We start from the raw sequence: 22,106 nt of genomic DNA on the forward strand, positions 1-22,106 counted from the left end.
ACTCAAACAAATCAGCAAACTCAACCTCATTAAAAAGTGAGCAAGGCCGGGTGCGGTGGCTCACGCCTGTAATCCTAGCACTCTGGGAGGCTGAGGCGGGTGGATCACTCGAGGTCAGGAGTTCGAGACCAGCCTGAGCGAGACCCCATCTCTACTAAAAATAGAAATAAATTATCTGGAAATATATATAGAAAAAATTAGCTGGGCATGGTGGCGCATGCCTGTAGTCCCAGCTACTCGGGAGGCTGAGGCAATAGGATCACTTAAGCCCAGGAGTTTGAGGTTGCTGTGAGCTAGGCTGACGCCACGGCACTCACTCTTGCCCGGGCAACAAAGTGAGACTCTGTCTCAAAAAAAAAAAAAGTGGGCAAAAGACATGAACAGAAGTTTTTCAAAAGAAAATAGACAACTGGCCAACAAACATATGAAGAAATGCTCAATATCACTAATCATCAGGGAATTGCAAATTAAAACCACAATGAGATACCCTTACCCCTGTCAGAATAGCCATTACTAAAAAGTCAGAAAACAACAGATACTGGCGTGGATGCAGAGAGAAAGGAACACTCATACACAGTTGGTGGGACTACAAATTAGTACAACCTCTATGGAAAACGGTATGGAGATTCCTCAAAACTAAAAGTAGGGTTACCATTCCATCCAACAATCCCACTACTGGGAATCTGCCCAAAGGAAAAGAATACATTTTATCAGAAAGACACCTGCAGTCGAATGTTTATCGCAACACAATTCACAATTGCAAAGATGTGGAATCAACCTAAGTGCCCATGAATTCATGAGTGGATTAACAAAATGTGATGTATAGATGCCATGGAGTACTACTCAGCCATAAAAAGGAATGAAATAATGTCTTTTGTGGCAACCTGGATGGAACTGGAGACCATTATCCTAAGTGAAGTATCTCAGGAATGGAAAAATAAACACCACATGTTCTCTGTAATAACTGGGAGCTAATCAGTGGGCATACATTGTTGAGCCTAAGAAATATTGATTTATAGAAATACTCCCTATATTTTTAGAGACAGAAATGATTTCAGGAGTCTTGCAAGGCTTTGCCCTGAAGGAAAATGTAAACGTGTTAGTTCGCATATCAAAAGCTGCCTCGCCTTAGGAGGGCGTCTCAATGGTCAGTAGCAGCTGCCAAGATGACGCTGCAGTCTCAAGCCTGTGGTTCTCACCTGCTTTGAAAGACAAAGCAGGTCTTGCATGGAGCCACCGGATGGGGAGCTGATCAACAAAGACAGGCTCCGAGATGAGAGCTGATCAGAGATGAGAGCTGATCAATAAGATATGCTACCCGAGCCGGGGCCCAGACGGAACCATGAAGTTAAAGTAAATAGCATAAGGGGCAGCTCATGCTTGACATCTGAAATCTCTGTTCTAATACACAATAACCAGATCCACGACGTCTCTGTTTTTGCTGAAGTGATAGCTTTATCTTAAAACTTAGAAGTTTGCCCTAAGAAGATTTTATAACCCTTTGTTCACCTAGATAGAGTTAGTTAAGGGATCTGTAGAAGCCTTTTGGAAGACTTTGAACCTGAACCGAACTACCTGTTGTTATGTAATCCTGTTACCCCTGGCAACTGAAACACTGTACACTATAAATACCTGTGTGAAACTTCAGTAAGGGTTGCACCTCTAACGGGAAAGGGGGGTAACCCTCCGAGTACCCTCTTTTGCCTATCTTCATAAATCTGTACTTTATAAACTATATTTTTGCCTCTGTGTATTATTTTTATTTCTGTTTCCTACTATTTTTTCATCCTTTGCGACGACCCCTGTCTGAGGGACCCGGTCTTTTGCTGGGAGCATAGCTAACTTCCCGCAATACATGGGCACAAAGAGATGTAAAAGATGTTGGAAACCAAGAAGGAGGGAAGAGTAAAAACTCACCTACTGGTACAATGAACACTATTTGGGTGATGGGCACACTAAAAGCCCTTTAACAAAAACATTTTTACTCCCTTAATATTTTAAAATATAAAAAACAAACAAACATGATTTGATCTTTGCTTGGCATAGGAAATTGAAAAATCTCATGACTGTATCCGATTTGGATACAGGTTTTATGTTGGATTTATTTAAGCTTTAATGGTTTTTTTCATTATTGCTAATTTAGTAAGGTTCTTTCACATCTTTATTGATATTTAATTTATGTATAATAAACTGCAAATATTTAAAGCACATAATTTGATGAGTTTTGACATATGTATACTATGAAACTGTCTCCACAATCAAGGTGATGAACATACTCGTCACTCCCAAAGTTTCCTTGTGCTACTTTGTCATCCTTCCTTGCCCACTCCCACTTCTCCCTTCTTCCCCCTTACTCCTGTTGGTAACCACTGGTCTGCAGATTTGCTTTCTGTCACTATAGACTAGTTTGTATTTTCTAGAATTTTATGTAAATGGAATCATACAGTCATCTTATTGTCTGGCAATACTGATGTACATATCCTTTTAGTTCCAGTTCAGACATCATAAGAGATCTTCTAGAAGAAGAGGAAGCCTGGGAAGCATCACATAAGTGAGTTCTCATAATCAAGAAGTAAACATGTACTTTAACCTAAGAAGTTATAGTTCTATACATCTGATTTTTAAGCAAAAGAATATTTTGCTTTTTGATGTGAGAAAGTAGTAATCCACATGCAAGGTAAAGATTTCCATTTCACTACTTGTTTCTATATATTTCTGCTTAGATATGAATCCTATTATAACTCCAGTTACTTATCAGAATTTATTAATATAAGGACAGATTGTTCCTATGGGCAATTTATACAGTCATACATTGCTTAATGACAGAGATACGTTCTGAGAAATGTGATTTTGTTTTTGTACAAACATCATAGAGTGTATTTGTACAAACCTGGATGGAATAGCCTACCACACAGCCAGGCTATAGGGTATGACCTATTGCTCCTAGACTACAAACCTGTACAGTATGTTATTGTGCTGAATACTGTGGGCAACACAGTGGTAAGTATTTGTGTATCTAAATATATTTAAACATAGAAAAGGTACAGTAACAATATAGTGTTATAATCTTACATAGCCTTTAATTGACTGAAATGTCATTATGCAGCACATGACTGTATCTCTGGAAGCCACCAATTTGTTTCCACCTCTCTCATCACTGTTATCCATGCTACCATCATGTCTTGATTGGACAATAGTCTCAATTTGTCTGTCCTCCTTTCTTCTGGCTTCTTTATACTCTAATTGCCACATTGCCACTAGAGTGATCTTTTCAAAATGCAAATCTGATCACTATTACTCATCCCTCTGCTTCAAAAATCTTTAATGGCGTCTTGTTCCTCTTAGGATTAAGAAGGAATTCAGCATGCCTAAATATACCTAAAATCTAATCTCCTTCTTCAGACTCATCTCTTATTATATACCTGCGTATTCTCTCTGTTCCATCGTACAGACCTCTCAGGGCCTCCTACATGCAAAGCTCCCTCCCACCACCGGGCCTTTGAACAGGCTTGTCTCTCTACCCAGGGTGTTCTTCCCATTCTTCTACACCTAGTTTACACACCTACTCATCCTTCAGATCTCAGCGCAAGAGCTACTTCTTCTGGAAGTCTTCACTGACCCTTCTCCCTGGACCCTTCCTCCTGTTATAGGCTGTTACAGCACTATGTCCTCCTCTTTCCACCACATTTGTATGATTACTTGTTTACCTATCTCCCCTACTGGTCCATAACCCCATTGTAACCCCAGTGTCAACACAAGTCTAACCCATAGTAAATACTGTACTTTGTTAAATATCGTAACAATATTATGATGTACTATTATGATCTCCACTTTATAGTGAGGAAATTGAGGCTGAAAGGGTAAATCTCCAGCCTAAGGCTATATAGCAGTAAGTGATAATCAATGGAGATGACACTCTGACCCAATTGTTAAAAGAAGGATAGTTTACTGTACTGTTGACATTTTGTCTTTTCACACCTGAATCACTGGGAGAGTGCAAAAGTGTGGTGTATCCAGAGGATGCATCGTGGATAGGTTTGTCATGAGATATCTGGTGGTTCGAACAGTAGCAGTTTATGAAAGTTTGAGATATTGGTTGCATTACTCTTTCTTTCTTACCTAAGCATGGTGTAACAAACCGTGGAAGAGGAGACGAGTCATCTACCTACCTCCTCTTGTACCTGTTCATGTTGAAGTAAACTGACACCAATGGCTATGACAAGCTGTAGCGCAGAGTTCTTGAACCTAAGCACATTCTTCATAATGAGGACCTCTTAAAGTCATTACTATCAGAAAGCACTTAGGAAACAAATTCCATCACTTAATCCTTACAGATAATACATATTAAAGCTAGGGGGATGTAAGGGCTCATCTAGTCCAATCCATTTGCTTTATAGAGCTCCAGAGAAGTAAGCTGACTGGGTCAAGGTCCAAGGACTAGTTAGTGGCACTGCTAGGATCAGAATACAGGCCTGCTCATTTCAGACAAGTGTAGAACAGTTTTAACAACCACAATTCCTGCAGTGTACAAGCTTATGCTGTAATATAGTTTTAGAGACAGAATCAGGAAAAGCCTCCACAGCTTTACTTTTCAGCAAAATGTGGCGGTTCTTATAAATAGCCATCTTGTGGTACCACAAGTGGCATATTTGAGATACTAGTCCTAGAACATAGTGTATCAGTTCCAACACGTTCTCCTAATTCTGTTAATGATTTAGAGGTTTCATTAGCAACACATTGTTCTCTATAGAGCAGTGTTTTCATAAGCAGCAGAAAAACTTACTTTCCACAGACTGGTCTTGGGATCTTATGTCTCTGTGTCTTATGTCTTGGTTTATCCAGCTGTTTTGAGCTACATTTATGTGTTCTTTTATGAGATGGTTATTCAGGAGCGGCCACAAGAGGAGACACAGGAGAGGCTCAGGAAAACAGTTTATTATACTCACAGGTCCTAGAGGCAGGGGGCTTGGGATACCACATGGCCACAGGGGAAAGACACCAGGGTGGTCAGGAGACAGAAGACAGGAGCAAGGAGAAAACATGAGGGCAGAACCTTGATTGGGGTTTCCTTGGGAAAGGCAGGTCAGGGCAGGGTGAACACTTTAGGATTGGCTAGTCTGAATAATTTTGGCAGCCTCCAAACTATAGGGTGGTCCCTAGTTACCTGGTACCTGGCCTTGGAATGATTAAGGAAAAGGAATATTGCCTCCTGGGGTGCAGGGGTCAGATGGAGGAGGTGTGGCTCTGGATTGGTTGGTTTGCATTATCAGAGGCGTGCTCCTGACCCGGCCCTTTGATGTCTCTGAGAATCCCCACCCCGGGAGGGGCAGGCTCTTCCCAACCAGAAAGGTTTTTTGAGATATCAAAATATCATAATATACAGGAAAAAAAATATGTATACACACACACACAATATATGCCATAAAATATATTTACATTGAACCGAATAGGAAGAAAACTGGCCTTGGTATGACATTTCATGTTTCTGGGTCTCAGTTTCTTTATACATAAAATGTGGGGGACATATATGTGCCTCAGAGAGTCTAAGGCCTTCTCTCCAGATGTGCTCCTCCTCCACTGTCCCCTCTCAGTGAATGTTCAAGCCAGAAATCCAGCAATCATTTAAACTCCTCGCTCTCCCTTACTCTTACTTGCAGTCAGTTGCTAAGTCCTATAGATAGTGGTTCTCAGAGTTCGATTCATATCAAAATCACCTGGAGCACTTGTTAAAACACAGTTAGTGGAATCTAACCAGAGACTCTGATTCAGTAGATTTAGGGTGGGGCTTAGGCTTAATAATTTGCATTTTTAACCAGCTCCCAGGTGTAGCTGGTGCCTCCTTTGTGCTGCTATCAGCCCCTTTGTGCCACTGCAGTCTACAACTACAGGCCTTTTGCTTGTCTCTCCAGCTTGCAGCAAGAGCTGTCTACCTGTTTCTTTGCCTCTAGTTATTACCAGTTCATTCCACCAGAGAAATCTAAAATATAGGTGCTTCTCTCTCTTATACTTTCAAGTCATTCAAGGGCTCCCCAGCCTACCTGGCTGGCCCATGGAATTTCATCTCCTCACCTCAACACCACCACAACTCTTTGTTTCAGGCAAGCTGAGCTGCACAGTTGCCTCGTGCGTTATGGCGCCTTGCCTCTTAGCCTTGCGCATGCTGTTGTTTCTGCCTGAACTGCATCTCCTTCTTCATCTAGGTAGAACTTGTCATTCCTCTCTTCGTAACTGTTCAGAAGCCTCTGACTCTGCTCTGGCAGTGCTCTGCACTTGACGCTTGACTCCCTTTCTGGAGAGTACGTACATTTTACTTTGAATCCCTGGCACCTAGCACAGTGCCTGGGCAGCCCCTAACAGGCACACTGTAAGTATATGAATGAAAGAATGTGTCAGTGTTTATTGCATCTGAATTTACTCACTAGTAGATTTTAGGTTCTTACATGGCTTCAAGAACCTGTCAATAGGTAAGGATTGCCACTTAAGAATCTTTTTAACTCTTTATCTCATAGTGCCTTATAAAGGAAACTTTAGAAAATAACTTGATCTGATATTCTTACAAAATCAGAAAAGGAAGAATCCTTTTCTCTATTGATAGTCTGCATTTTATTTTAAACCCATGAGAAGTCATTTGCATGCACTTACAAACCTGTCATATTTTCTAATGGAGTACCATTAGCAATTTGGCTGTCTTTTTTGCAGGGAGTAGTAACTTTACTGAAGTTTAACATAGTTACATTAAAGTGCACAAATCTTAGATGTATGGCTTGATGGGTTTTTACAGTTGAACACACCTGGTGTTAGGGTTACTCTGGTGGCTCCCTATGAACCACACCTCTCAGTATTAACACCCTCGATCAAGTCCTGCATTGATTCTGGGCTTGGCCTTGTAATGTGAGAAGCAGCTTGATAAGCGTTTGCACAGTGGGGCTTGTCCTGTTGGAACACTCTCTCAGGATGTTTCCTTTTGGAACCCAGCCACTCTGCTGTGAGAAGCCCAACGTAGGCATGGGGAAATGCCTGTTGGGGAGAACCGAGGACCCGGCCATCTCTAGCTTAGCTCCCAGCCAACAGCCAGCACCGCCTTGCCAGCCATCAAAGTAGCCATCTTGAAAGGGGATCCTCCTGACCCAGCTAAGCTGTTTCTTCCGAGTCCTACCTGGATCTCACAATCATGAGCAAATAAATGATCACGTTGTTTTAGGCTTCCTAAGTTTGAGAGTGGTTTGGGCAACAGATGACTGAAACAGGCATTAAACGGAAACAGTTTCTGTTGTGGTTTTTGATAGCTGTGTAACAAACCATCCTAAACCTTAGGTCCTTAAATGACAACCATTCTTCAGTCTGGCCTGGGCTCAGACTGCTGCATGCAGCTAGTAGGTTGGCTGGGGGTATGTTCAGCTGGGATGTCTGGACTTGTCCCCCTTTCCCTGTAGTCTTGGAGCCTATTCTTCTCAATGTGTCTTCTGTACATGGTCTCTCAATACCATCTTTCAACAGGATAGCTGGGTTTCTTACACGGAGGCTCAGGGCTCTTGTGCCAATTATTAGTTTATTGCCTCTAGCTCCAAATTCCTCCTTTTTTGCCTGTTCTGTGAAAATTGAGCTGGGCTCTTTAAGTATTTTTCCATTGCCATCTCTAAGTTTTATCAGTAGACAGCACTGCGGAGACAATGCAAGAGGAAAGGGTTTGCCTCCTGGTTCCTGTGTGCTCCCTGGTGAGGCTCCTCCAGCACTCAGCTTCTCTAGTAGCTGTAGGGCTACTACAGTGCACAACGGCCAGCAGCCCACTGCCTTACCTAGAGCAGTGGTTCTCCCTTAGCCACGGTCGTGAGCTCTTCAGCCAGGGCTGGATCTGCCTGCGTGGGAGGCACTCTTTCTTGGGTGTTCTATCTGAGCCCTCGGGTAGTGGCTGTTCCTTTTATCTGCTATTTCTATAATTTGTAGTGTTCCTCTTACTTCTTCTTCTCTTTTTTTTTTAGAGACAGGATCTCTCTCTGTCACCCAGGCTAGAGTGCAGTGGTACAATCATAGCTCACTCTAACCTCAAATTCCTAGGCTCAAGCAATCCTCTTGCCTCAGCCTCCTGAGTAGCTGGGAGTACAGGCGCACACCACCATGCTTGGCTAATTATTTATATATTTTTTAGAGATGGGGTCTCACTGCATTGTCCAGGCCAGTCTCAAACTCCTGATGTTAAGTGGTCCTCCTACCTCTGCCTCCCAAAGTGCTGGAATTACAGGTGTGAGCCACTATACCCAGCCTTCCTTTACTTCTTACTAGCCATTCCCTCCTTACTCCAATTCCCGTTATACTTAGTAATTCTTTATATCAAACTCTTCTTTTCAAACGATTATAGTCCTAATTGAACCCAGACTGATAAAGCTCCTGAGAGGACAAATATGAAAGCTGTCAGGCCTTCTTAAGACTTAGTCCTGAAACTACTGCTACATCTCTTCTGCCACACTCTGTCATTTAAAGTGAGTCACAGGACCAGCCCCAGATTCACAGGGAGCACTACCCATAGGCAGGAAGTGTGGTTCATCGAGGGCTACCTGTGTACCAGACTCTCACAACTCCCATGCAGCCACCACCCCGATTTAGATGTGGAACGTTACCAGTATTCTAGGAGCTTCCTTCGTGCCCCCTCCAAAGGTAAGCACTATTTTCACTTCTGTCACCATGGGTTAATTTTGCCCAGTTTAAATATGGATTTAAACTTCATATAAATGGAATCATATAGTCTGTACTCTTTGGCTTCCTTCATTGGCACCATATTACGTCTGTGAGATTCTTCCATGGGTGCCTATATCAATAGTTTGTTGCTTTTCATTGCCGTGGCTATAGCAGTACTTCTTAAAGTGTGGTCCTTGGACCAGCAGCATTAGCATCACCTGGGAACATGTTAGTAAAGCAAATTCTTGAAACCCACCCAAGAGCTACTGAATGAGAAACTCAGAGGATGGGGCCCAGCATCTTTGTTTCCACAAGCCCCACAGGTGGTTCTACCACATGCTAAAGTTTGAGAACCACTAGTCTCTAGTATCCCATGGTATGAATAAGTCACTGTTTATTTATCCATTTTACTGTGGATGGATTTACATTTTATTTAGAGTTTTGGGCTGTTATGAATAAGGCTGTCAGGGACATAATTATAGATGTCTTTGGTGCATGGGCATTCATTTCTGTTGAGTGTATTCCTAGGCGTGGTACTGTTGGATCAATGGGTATGCAGACATCCAGCTACCGCCAAATATTTTTCCAACGTGGTTGTACCAATTTCAACTCCCATCAACACTAGGAGGTCCAGCTGTTCCATATCCCCATCAGTACTTGGCACTCTTAATTTTTTAAATTTTAGTCATTCTGATGTGTGTCTAGTGGTATCTCATTGTGATTTAAATTTGCATTTCTCTGATGATTATGTTGAATATATTTTCATATGCTTATTAACATTTTGCATCTTATTGTGTAAAGTTCTATTCAAATCTTTTGCACTCCCTTTTTCTTAATTGGGTTATCTTTTTTCACCCCCTTATTGTTTATAGTAGTTCTTTGTGAGTCCTTTGTTGGGTATATGTATTGTAAGCGTCTTCTTTCACTCTGTGGGTTGCCTTTTCACCCTCTTTATGGTGTATTTTAACAGAAATTCTTAATTATCATGTACAGTATAGCAGGTTTTTTCTTTATGGTGTGTGCTTTGTGCTGTGTAAGAAATTTTGTATATCTCAAGGTCATAAACATGTTTTCCTATGTTATTTTCCCAAAGTTCTTTTTTATTTATGTTTCTAATCTACAGGTATGGTATATTTATCCATTTGTTTAGGTTCTTAAAGATTTTTTCTTGCTAATGTTTTATACTTTTCTGTGTAGAGGTTATATAATCTTATATTAGGTTTATTTCTGGATAATTGATGTTTTTTGATACTTGAAAATATTTTTGTTGTTTATTTTCTAATCACTTGTTGCAAGTATATAAAACTAATTTTATACGTTGACCCTGTATTCAGGAATTTTGATAAATTTATTTAATAATTCTAATAGTTTGTAGAGTCTTTTGGCCTTTCAACATATGTAGCTATGTTATCTCCATATATTACCTTTTATATCTTTTTTTATGCTTAATTATACTGTTTAGGACCACTACTTAAATGTTGACTAGATGTAATAATAAGGGCATCCTTTTCTTGTTCCCAATCTTAATGGGAAAACATTCAATATTTTACCTTCTATTCCTAGTTTTTAACATGATTGAGTGTTGCATTTTATCATTTTTTGTATATCTATTGGGATGATTTTTCCTTATTTTGTTAATGTGGTAAATTCCGTTGATTTTTTTCAAATGTTAAATTAAGAATGCGTTCCTGAAGTATACCTAATTTGGTAGTGATGCCAGACTTTTTTTTTATGTTCCTAGACTTGGTTTCTTAATATTTTACTATTTTTTTGTTGTTGTTATGTTGAACAATTGGCCTATAAGTTTTCCTCCATGTAGTGTGCTTATCACATTTTGGCCATTACTCAAGATTATGCACTGGTATTCGGGATAGGCCCTTTGCCCCATACAGAGCTTAAAAATAGTCATGTGCCACATAATGGCATTTTAGTCAACAAAGGACCACATATACAACGGTGGTCCCATAGATTGTAATATCATAGTTCTACACCTTTTCTATGTTTCAGTACGTAAATACTTACCATTGTGTTACAGTTGCCTACAGTATTCAGTACAGTCACGTGGTGTACAGGTTTGTAATCTGGGAGCAACAGGCCATACCCTATAGCCTAGGTCTATAGTAGGCTATGTAATCTAGGTTAGTTTAAGTATGTTGTTTGATGTCCACACAGTGATAAAATTGCCTAATAACACATTTCTCAGAATGTATCCCTGTTGTTAAGAAATGCATGTCTATAATTTAAAGTACTTTCAGCAGGAAAACAAGTAATCCTATGTTTAAAAAAAAAAAAAAAAAGAATAATCAGAAAACCCAGCCCTGTTTAAAGCCTGTTTGGTCCCTGCTCTGACCAGCCTCTCTGTAGTTAACGTGAGGCAGGGAGAACCACACCACACACCAAGGAGTTCTTTCTATGGCCCTGCCAAAAAGGAAAATGGATCATCCTGGAAATAATGTATATTGGAAGCAGGCTGATAATAAATGACCAAATCCCCTAGGCATGCTTGTTCATTCAGCAGGATTCGGCACTTCAGTAGTATATGCCTCACTGTGGTCCTCCCCAGGAATATCCTCCCATTTGGCTAACAGCATGCTGTCGATGAACTTTGCTAAAAAAAAAAAAAAAAAAAAATTGAATGGTTATACTTCGTAGAGACCAAGATTTTTAAAACCTGCTGCACCCACGAGATGTTATTAAGTATCATCATTCCAGTAAGTTTTGTGTTATATGCATGGAAAAAAATCATGGATTGGATTATTCTGTCATGATTCTTGCATCTTTGGGGATGAGGTGTTTTAGAGAATTGTTCTGGCAGAACCCCTGAGATCCTTGCCAGGGACTTCCCTTCCAACTCCCTGCTTATGGCATAGACTACTTCTTCCACTACCACTATAGCCATGTTTGTTACTAGTTGTTATAAAGGCAAATCAAAGAGGGGAAACCTGGGAGGAAAATATTACTTAAAAATTTTAGAATGTAATTAAAAGCAACATATGAGAATAAAGAAAAGGTAACAAAATGGAAGTTAGATATAAGGAGGAATGTGCCATTGAAACTTAAAGTAAGAAGTCAAATAAACAAATGGCAATAAAATAGTAAGATGAAAAATTTGACATGAATGTTTAGATTTTTAAGAACATGGATTAAGAGCTGAAAAAATGAAAGTAAAAAAGATAAAGAAGAGTGATGTTAGCAAAAATGGTGGAAATTTTCTCCTCCATCAAAGCCATGACAAAATAGCAAAAATTGTCAGAATCAACTTTTAAAAAACTCTGAAAATTGACCAAAGGCATTGGCAATCCAAGGAGCACTTATTAAAAAAAAAAAAAAAAATGACTGAATCTCAGTAAGAGCAGTGAGCTTTGTGGTGATTTGACTTGCCCTGTCCCCCATCCTCCTTCAGCTCCTGTGTGGCCTTGGGAGCCAACAACAGTCTGCAATCTTGGTGAGGACCAGCAGCCTGGCAGCCCCCAGAGGAGGCAGAGTGGGGTTGGAACACCTTTATAGGCTCATTCCCAGGGAATTGTTATTTAACCTGTCTAGTGGTTCCCTGGAAGACCCTACTTGCAAAATCATCTTTATGTCACCTGACTTGGAACTCACCCAATTCAAAAAGCGTTTTCTCCAGGGGTGTTTGTGGAAAATAATTAGAGGCAGTTGACCAACTTTGCAACTATCTGAGGTGGTAGTAACAGTTGGGGCAAACAATATGCTAACCAAAAAGCCTTACAGTAAAAGCTGGAGAATAAGATTTCCATGGGGGGTTTGAACAGCTGTGAAATATTCCTGGAAATCTAGAAGGTCACTCTCTTGTGTAGAGCTCTGTGTATGCTTAGGAAAGACCTAAGAAGGCCCTGAGCTCTTACCTCTGGTTAACAAACACTTAGAGCTTCTCTGCAAAGACTGGTTTTGCCAAGGGGTTCTCTATCGTATTGGTTCCACATGCTTAAGGAAATTTCTGTTCAATCTATAGTGGACTACAAAGCTAACCAAGTAGGCACATTAGTGGCCATGTACAACAAAGAATGCGTATTTACAAGATTAGTTCAGAAAAGTCACTAAACAATAATAGCATACATCAACAACAACAAACCCTGGAGAGACCTTGCAACTGTCTTGCCAAATGTTCCCATTTTGAGGTGTGTCAACTTGGACTCAGTGACTTACAAGATTGGAAAGGCCCAATGTGCCCTACTTGTCAAATGGAAATGATGTATTGAAGAACACATCCAGCCTGCCCCAGTATATCATCTTAGCTTTATGTGAAAAAATAATGGTATGTATCCCATCAGGGGAAATTTTGTCCCCCACTCTGCCACCTGAAGCCACTGGCTCTATGAGGTCCTCAACTGACAGAAATTCCCCTGAGTCCCTCTGCCAGGTTCGCTGATGGTGTGACTAAGCTGAAACCTAATAGCATTCACTGGGCTGCCGCCATTATTCAGCCTCAACGCAAGCTATACAGAACTGAAAATAGATGTAGTTGTTCCATTCACTGGGCAGAACTCAAGGTAATGCTCCTATCTCTGGTCAATGCTCCCCTTGAAAAACCTTGCTGTATTTTTACCATTTTCCTGATATTGGATATTGCCAATGGCTTAACTGTTTGGTCTGCTGCTTGGAAAACTATAGACTGACAGAGTAATCCCCACTTTGGAGCTGCAAACTTGGAGGGTGCTGATCGAACCTTCTGGTTACTCATAGCGATAGTAATAGCCAATAGTAAAGGGCCCATTCTCCAAAGGGACTGACTGGAATCAATAATAGGCTGGTGGTCAAGGGATTTGAATATTAGAATGGCCTCCTCAAATATCAACTCAAAAAGATTTCTGACTACCTCCTTCACCTCTTCATGGTCCACACACCTTAGTAAGGAAATTTGATCACCGAATGCTGCTATCCCCAGAAAGGGATTATCTCCTTTTGACTACTTTCTGGGTAATGATCAGGAGAAAAAGGGTGTTAGGGGTTATATGGACCTATTTTGAAAATTCAGAATTCCTTCTTGACTGTTCTGGGCATAATACTTCTTTCTTTCTCCTAACAGCAACCTTAGACTGGCTAGATTGATAAACCCTCTGGGTGACAGTTTGGCCAACAGAGGACCTAAAGGATTCAAACTTAATTCTGGTTCAGCCACCTGACTTCTCTTGTTGAATTGACATGGTCAAAAGGAGTTGGTTGGCAAACTATGGCCCAAAGACCTAATCTGGGCCACTGTCTGTTTTTGTTAATAAAGTTTTACCAGAACACAGCCATACACATTTGTTTACTTGTTGTCTATTCACATTACTTTCATTGTCCTTTCATGTTACAACAGCAGCGTTGAGTGGTTGAGTGGTTGCAGCAGAGACTGGATGGCCCTCAAAGCCCAAAATATCTGGCCTTTCACAGAAAAATAGCTAACCCCCATTCTAGATCAAAAGGATAATGACCACTTGGTTGAGTATTCTGCTTGCTGAGTCCCCCTACCATGGCCTACATGACTCAAAGTGGGCAACATAATGAGTTTATGTAAGTTTTATAAAAATGCCCTTCTTTCTCCTGCACCTGACCCTTCTGGGTAAAAGGATTAGATATGAGTAGGAAATGATTGAAAAAAGTGAAATTATTATAGGTCTTTAAATATGAAATGTCTGATTTTGAATCAAAAGTGTCATTTATTATATCTCCAACAAGAAGCCATACAATTAAAGTACGCACCTAAACTATCGACACAGTTTTGCCATCTTAACGGTTGGTTGTTTATGCCAGCAGTGAAGATGCCTGGTGAGCGAGTGGTGATGAAATTGCAAAAGGCGCTTTCCACAGCTTGTTGGGAATTGAATATTTTTCCTTGCAAGAAGTGGTCCAAAACCTGGAAGAAATGGTAGTCAGTTGGGGCAAGGTCTGGTGAATACAGTGGATGACAGAGAGTTTCCAAGTTCAGCTTCTGTAGTTTGAGCGGCATTGTGTGACATGTGGTCAATCATTGTCTTGCAAGAGGATCGGCCTGTCTCTAGTGACCAATCTCAGCTGCTTACTTGTAGCATCTTCATCATTTCGCCCAGTTGGTTGCAGTAGACATTGCTGTAATTGATTGACCAGATTTCATGAAGCTGTAGTGGATAACACCAGTGCTGGACCACCAAGCAGACACCATTGGCTTTTTTTGATGACTCTTTGGTTTTGGACTGTGTTTCTGCACTTCATCTTTACCCAACCATTGTGCCAAACACTTGCAATTGTCAAAAAGAATCCATTTTTCATCACAAGTCACAATACAGTGTAGAAATGGTTCACCTGTATGTCGTGACAGCAAAGAAAGGCAAGCTTCTAGATGATTTTTCTTCTGATGCTTGTTTAATTCACGTGGAACTTATCTATCCAGCTTCTTTACCTTGCCCATTTGTTTCAAATGGTCCAATGTTGTTCGAATAGTAACGTCAAACCTTGCTGCTAATTCACACATAGGTTGAGATGTATTCATTTCCACTACAGCTTTCAGCTCATCATTATCCACCTTGGTCTCAGGTCACCCATGTGGCTCATTTTCCATCAACATACTGTGCGTTCATTAGCCATATCCTTCTCAAACACTTAGTTGATATTTTGAGCTGTCTGTGCTGCATTGGTTCCAAGACAGAACTCATATTTGAAAATAACACAAATTTTTTACTTATCTGCAGTTTCACAAAAATTGCTCTAAAAAAAATTTGAAAGATAATCACAGCCAAAATGTGTGTTTGAAAGACTGAGGATGTACCCTCATAATAAACATAAAACAAGAAATGTCAAAGTGAAATGTCACAGATATCAACTGTCAACTTAGTACTTAAGGAAACTGGACATTTCATGCTTAATAACCTAATATAACTAATGGAAAGGGGCACACTGATTTTGTGGAGGAAGAGGGAGAGCAACAACAATGACTGTTGGGGAGGGAAACTCTTAGACTTTGGGAGCTATGGCAGAGGGGACACTAATGATCTTTGACTTTCAGAGCAATGCCTGGAACCTTCCTCACAAGGGCAGACACCCTGATGAGATTCTACCAAACTGTTGCAGGTGCCTTAGATTTTACTGCCTGCTGGGTCTGCTGTCCCCTGCTAGATGACTCTGACCATGATTTGATCCCCATTCCCCTTAACCTTACTTGAGAAACCTATTGCAAACAGCAGCTCCTGCACCTCTCATGCGGAAACACTTGTCATCTCTAGGCGTCTTTTCCATCCCCATTCCCATAGCTATTGCTCAGTCTTTCCATCATGTGGACAAGTGCTACCCAGCTGGTGACATGGACTAATGAGATAGGTTGCCGTGACTGCCCAGGGACAGTCCCTCCAGAAACAAGGACCAGATTCAATGATTTGACTGAATTGGGAACACAAATTTACTAGCTGGCCGCACAGCCACATAGGAAGTATTGTCAGCCTGTGCACCCCAAATTTAGGTGCCACTCGTGGGGCCCAGCAATTGTAAGTGGTACTTTCTTTCCAAGAATAACCGTGTGCCTCCAGAACTATACTTATTGTGTGAAAGCCAGTCATTAACTTGCCTCCCTCCCAAAAATACGGGGACAGGCACTCTGGGGATGGTCATAATAGACCTCAGGTATTTAAGCAGACACAACTAGGAGGTCATGTAGCCCTCAGACAACTGTGGAGTTCTCCAAAATGAGGCTACCCTTGGTTATTTGGAGAAAGCTTCCTAGAGGGATAAATGACTTGTTATTTATGCACACCTTGCAGGCAGTTATCTTTATGATGGAAATCATCCGATTAGAAAAGAGGATACAAAATTTTGTCCCTGCTTTTAGCTGAAGTCATCATTGATACCACTTCAGCTCTGGAAGGTTTTTAGGTCTGCTTCAACTCACTGGCTAGGATTGTTGTAGAGGATAGAATTGCCTTAGATTTCCTCCTTGCAAGCCAGGTCAGAGGCTGTGCAATTATTATACATCCTACTGTGTCTGAATTAATACCTTGGGCAAGGTAGGTAGCTCAAGATAGACTCCACATGACTTTCTAAGGTGAACATTGAAGGTTTATGGAATTTGTTCAACTGTCTGGATCTGGGACCCTGGAAATCATGGTTGAGGTTGGTTTTAATTAAATGCTGTATCAGACAAATAGAATGAATTTAATGCCAACTCTGTCAGTTAATCAGAGGGGCCAATGGAGTGTTGTATACATGGGGAAAATTCACCAGAAGCCACTATGGTATAGAAACAAGGGGTAGATATTTTGGGGAGACAGATGTCTAAGTATTTCTTGATTTTCTGCATGACCTGCAAAGAAGGCACTGACTGACCTTTGTATACATTCTCAGTCTGCCTTTTACAGATTGTTTATATAGTAAACAGCCTTGAAAAATAGTTTCTCCCTCTGGAATAAAGAGGAGGCAAGCTTACTGCTCGTTATAAAAGATTCGGGTTCTCTATCATCATGGTTTCTCTCTGAAATGCAAACCATTGCTTATGTGGGTATCATATGGCCCTCTTCATGTCACCCTGTAACAGGAACTGGGTGACAGCTCAAATGCTTAGAACCAGCTCAAATGCTGACTCATACTCTGGCTGCTATTGTGGTGAATAGTAAATGGCCCTTCTCTAGGCAGGAGTCCTGTGTTGTCTTCTGCCAGTATCTATGAAACTGTGGCAGGCTAACTGGTTAGCTTGAACATAGGGTAGAATCTTTGACCTTTTATGGTGTTTGACATATTTAAATTTGATTTCTTGTAGATGTCATATAGTTGAGTCTTTCTTTTTTATCCAATTTGGTGGTCTGCCTTTTAATTGAGTGGTTTTGGCCATTTACATTTAATGTAATTTTTGATATGATGGCTTTAAATTTTACCATATTTGTAGTTATTTTCTGTTTTCCTCATATGATCTTTCCTTTCTCACCCTTTTTTGGGCCATTTGAAAATTGATTATTATTTAATTTTATATCCAGTATTGTCATACTAGTTTATTTTTAAAATTTTAGTGCTTGCCCTAGGGTTGGTAATCTTTATCTTATCACAGCCTTCAAGTAATGTACGTCTTCATTAAATAGTCTGAGAACTTTACAACAGTGTGCAGTACTTCCAATTCTTTCTTCCCATTCTTTATCCTATTGTTGTCTTATATTTACTTCTACATATATTATAAAGCCCACAGTACATTGTTATTCTTTTTACTTTAAACTGTCAGTTTTTAACACTGATTAAAAATGAGCAGCAAGTATCTTATATTTGTCTTCAGTCTTACCCTTTCTGGAATTCTTTGTTTTTTGCATAGATCGGTTTTCATCTGGTTGTCATACTTGTTTGGCCTGAAGAACTTCCTTTAATATTTTTTATAGTTCAAATATGTTAGCACTTAATTCTCTTAGCTTTTGTTTGTCTGAGGAGTCTTTAGTTGGCTTTCATCTCTGAAGGATATTTTTGCTAGATACGGAATCCTGGATTGACAATGTTTTTCTTTTGGCACTTTAATGATGTTACTCCATCATCTGTGGCTTGTACAGTTTCTAAGGAGAATCTGCCTACTGTAAATTTATCTTTATTCCTCTATGTAAGGTTTCTTTTTTCTCTGCCTGCCTCTAGGATTTTCTGTCTTTGATTTTCAGCAGTTTGAATATGATGTGTCTAGGTGTTTTTTTTATTTGTTTGTTATTGCTTTATTTTTAGTATTTAATCTGATTGGGGTTCTTTGACCACCTTTGATCTTGGCTTGTGGTCTTTCATTATTTTTAGAAAATCCACCGCCAGTCTTCACATATTCATTTTCTGTAGTTTGTTCTCTCTCCTCCTCCAGGGATTCCAGTTACACACGTGTTACACCATTTTATAATGTTCCACAACTCTTGGGTGCTCTGTTCTATGCATTCCCTACCCCCCACACACACACATACATACACATGGGCACTTTTTTTCTCTTAATGTTTCAATCTGGGTGATTTTTATTTTTTTAATCTTCAAGTTCACTGCATTTTTTGTCAGCTTTATACATTATACTTAGGAGCCTACTGAAGGAACTTTTTATTGCTGATACCATGTGTTTTTACTAACATTTCCATTTGACTCTTACTCCCTATCTGCTGAAATTCCCCATCTGTTCATGCATGTTGCTTAGTTTTTCCACTAGAGCCTTTAATATATTAATCACAGTTATTTTAAGGTCCTGATCTGATGGTTCCAACATGTGAGTCATCTCTGTCTATATCTGCTGGTTGCTTATCTCTTGACAATGAGTTTTTTTCCTTCTTTGTGTATCACACTTTTTGATTGAATATTAGACATACCGTGAAGGGCCATAGAGACTGAGGTAAATAGTGTTTGTGCCTGGAAATGGGTGTACTTCTTCTGTCAGGCCATTAGTGTGGGGAGTGCAGCTAGGTAATGCACAAGTTGACCCAGGCTGGAGTTTTCTAATGACTGATGTGACCTTCTGTGCATCAGTGGCTTCAAGTTCCCCTAGCGGTGGGCTGCTCTTACCTCATGCTTGGTGTTGGTGCTGATCGCCAGAGGGTTTTGCTCACTGATTTTTCCCACTTACCTTTCAGCCATGCCTGCATCATGTAGGGGTGTATCTTCCCCATGTCCTTACCTCTCCCTCAGCTATTTCTTGTTCCTGCTTATTATTTGGTGCTAGGCTCACGGTGAGGGACAGGTGGGAGCACACTGTTGTCCTAGTCCAACAGTCGTACGCATAGGTAGGCCTTGTGTGCCCGGGTCTTGGGGACTTTCTCAGCACTCCCTCCTCTCCTCCCCGCCATACTTAGTATCTGTGTGAGATCATCAGCCCAAGACAATTTTCTGGCCTTCTTCTAAGGAAGACGTTTTAGTTTCTTCCACTTCTCCGGTGGCAGTGAATCTTTGCCTGTGTTCCTGCAGGAGATTTCCTATACTTCCCGCTGAGACCTACTGCTTTGACCTCCCCCCCTCCCCAGAGGCAGTGGATATTTGCCGCAGCCCCAGGGGCCAGCAAGTTTTCTGTTCTTCCTTAGCAATTGAAAAGCTTTTGCTTCACAAGAGAGAGACATGCAGGGAAGCAGATAGGACTGTCTGCCTGTCCCCAGCAGCCACCAAAGTGGACTCTGTCCATTCTCCTGCCCTGCCCCCATCGGTCTCATGAGCACCTGGTATGGAAAAGAGCTTGCAAGCGCAAGCGCACTCTCCTTGTGGGAGGGGCCTGCAATACTAGCCCGTACTTAAGAATTCAGGAAATTTTAGCTGATTTCTTCTTACCTGGTTGTCTAGCAGCCAGCTGTTTCTTCAACGCTCTGCCAAAAGTGAGAGAATTTATGTGGCCCATCTCTCTTTGAAGGGGCTTATTTTTCTTTAGAATTTTGCTTTCACGGTTACCTTACAACCTCACTTCTCTGTCAGCATCAAGAAGAGTTATGATTTTGTTAGACTATCTGGCTCTTTCTTGTTAGGGTGGAAACAATTTTTTTTTAAGCTTTCTGTGTGTTAAGCAGAAACATAAACCTGCTAGATTTTGATTCAGAAAAGAGGGGTTCACTTCCTGGCTTTCTCACTATCTGTGATCTTTGCTAGTTCACTGTTTCCTCATTTATAAAGTGGGAAGAATAGTAATAACAATAATAATAATAATCATAGATTTGTCAATAGAATAGAGGGCTGTTTGGAGGTTTTAATGATATAATGCATACGAAAGCACTTGTAATCTAGAAACTGCTGTAGAATAATGATTATTACTTTCTAAGATGCCATTTCTTTTTTTTTCTATTTTCAGAAATGATCTTCAAGACACAGAAATAAGTCCAAGACAGAATCGCCGCACAAGAGAGGCTGAAAGTGCTGATATTGAACCAAGAAATAAGCGTAATAGGAATTAGTGTGAGCTTTTACTAACTTTTTTAATGCAGTGATCAGAATATGGTACTTTTCGTTGCCATATATAGAGTTCATATTTATAAATGCCCAAGGAAAGATGTTAAATTGTAAATATTATGGTTTGCTTATTTTCATTCTTTCCTGCCTTTCCAGGGAAGAAAAAAGTTACAAAACATCCTCACTTGATTGGTTGCCTCCTGCCTCTAAAACATCTCTAAAATACTGACACTGACATCCACATGCTCATCGGCTTGCAGAGTGGGCAGACTCTTTAGCAGAGGGTTTGATTTGGTTTGGTTTCTAAATGTCAGAATGTCTTTAAGCCAGTCTCCTTCTCTTCTATGGAGAACGCAACTTCAGAAAGGGATTCTTTCTTAACCTCTTTACCACAAGAAGCAGTTGAGGAGTTAAGAGCATCTGTATTTTTGGAAAGGCAGGATGTCATAATTCACATCCTTGATATGTGTAAGTACTGATGCCAGGCTACCCACATGTCTGTAGGACACCAGTTCCGTGGTGGTGATTGTTGCCAGAATTTAATGTAGCAGTTTGTTAGAACTCTGTTTACACATTACTTGGGGTAGGATGTTATATCATAATTTAAAGTCACAATAACTTTGAAACGTTGGGCATATTCTTCTGAAATAGCACTTCAAAGTGATTACTGTTATTGTATCTTTTCATTTGGGTCAGTCAAATCTTTAACACTTTGAACCCCAGCTATTAAACAAAAAAGTATGCAATAAATGAATTTTGTAAATGAATAGACTCCCTATCAATTTGTAAATAATGTCCTTAAAACAATATCCTGTGAATAGCTGCGTACTGGCTAGAAAACATGGGAGTGGGTTGGTCAGAAATCGCTGTTTGTGTGCAGAATGTCCACCAGTGGCCAGTTCCTTCCAGAGTTCCTACCTGCCTCTCTTTGGCATTTCAGAGCCAGCCGCCCTGCCCCGCCCAACCCAAACACATCAGTTTTCAACTAATGTGACAGCAAATGTGTCAATGTTAAGACATTTATGAACATGCCAGCTTCAACATTTGTGACTTCTCCTTTCCAAAGAAAGTCTCCATTGACTTTGGCCTTTTGGTTTGCTTTGGGGTTTCTGATAATGTGTGGAGTCTCGTTATGGCTGAGAGTTTAGTGTTTTCACACTGAAATCTGGCCATTTGTTTTCTTTATGAGTTCCCTGAACTTCAAATGGCTGTAGGAGAATTTATCATAATCATTTCATCTTTTTAAAATCATGAGTGGTGCATTAAGGAAACTAAAAGCAGTACCACTCACCAAATCTATCAGTGGATCTGATGTGAGGTAAGTGAGCAAACAAAATAGAGGTTAACGTTGATGTCATATCTATGTCACTGTGTTGCCAGAAATTATGCTAAAAGGAAAACTGCTTGTTTCATTAAAAATTACATAGTCTGCTATAAATTAAACTGGAAGTAATTACTACTTTAATTGCAGCAAAAAGAGTTTGCAAGGGAATGGTGAGACCCAGGACAGAAAATCAGGCACACGAATTCATTCACTAAATATCTCTTCATGTACTTAATTATATATCAGTCACTGTGCTGGGCACTGGAAATATAAAGGTCATCAAAGG

General features: G+C 40.3%; 1 protein-coding gene across 5 annotated transcripts in view; it reads left to right on the forward strand.

Annotated features, from left to right (window-relative positions):
* The window catches only part of RAD18 (RAD18 E3 ubiquitin protein ligase), a 141,570-nt gene extending 120,307 nt beyond the window's left edge, over positions 1–21,263 (forward strand). For 3 of the 5 annotated variants that reach the window (XM_045529943.1, XM_045529944.1, XM_045529945.1), the window contains 2 exons: positions 2,489–2,551; positions 20,399–21,263. In XM_045529943.1, the coding sequence (XP_045385899.1) occupies positions 2,489–2,551; positions 20,399–20,501 (166 nt within the window). In that variant the 3' untranslated portion in view covers positions 20,502–21,263. Of the gene's footprint in view, positions 1–2,488; positions 2,552–4,124; positions 4,295–20,398 lie in introns of those variants that run through there. The other 2 variants (XM_045529941.1, XM_045529942.1) reach the window with 2 other exon arrangements.
* The last annotated feature ends 843 nt before the right edge of the window (positions 21,264–22,106 follow it).

Source organism: Lemur catta, chromosome 18 (genome assembly GCF_020740605.2).
Source record: "Lemur catta isolate mLemCat1 chromosome 18, mLemCat1.pri, whole genome shotgun sequence".
NCBI lineage: Eukaryota > Metazoa > Chordata > Mammalia > Primates > Lemuridae > Lemur > Lemur catta.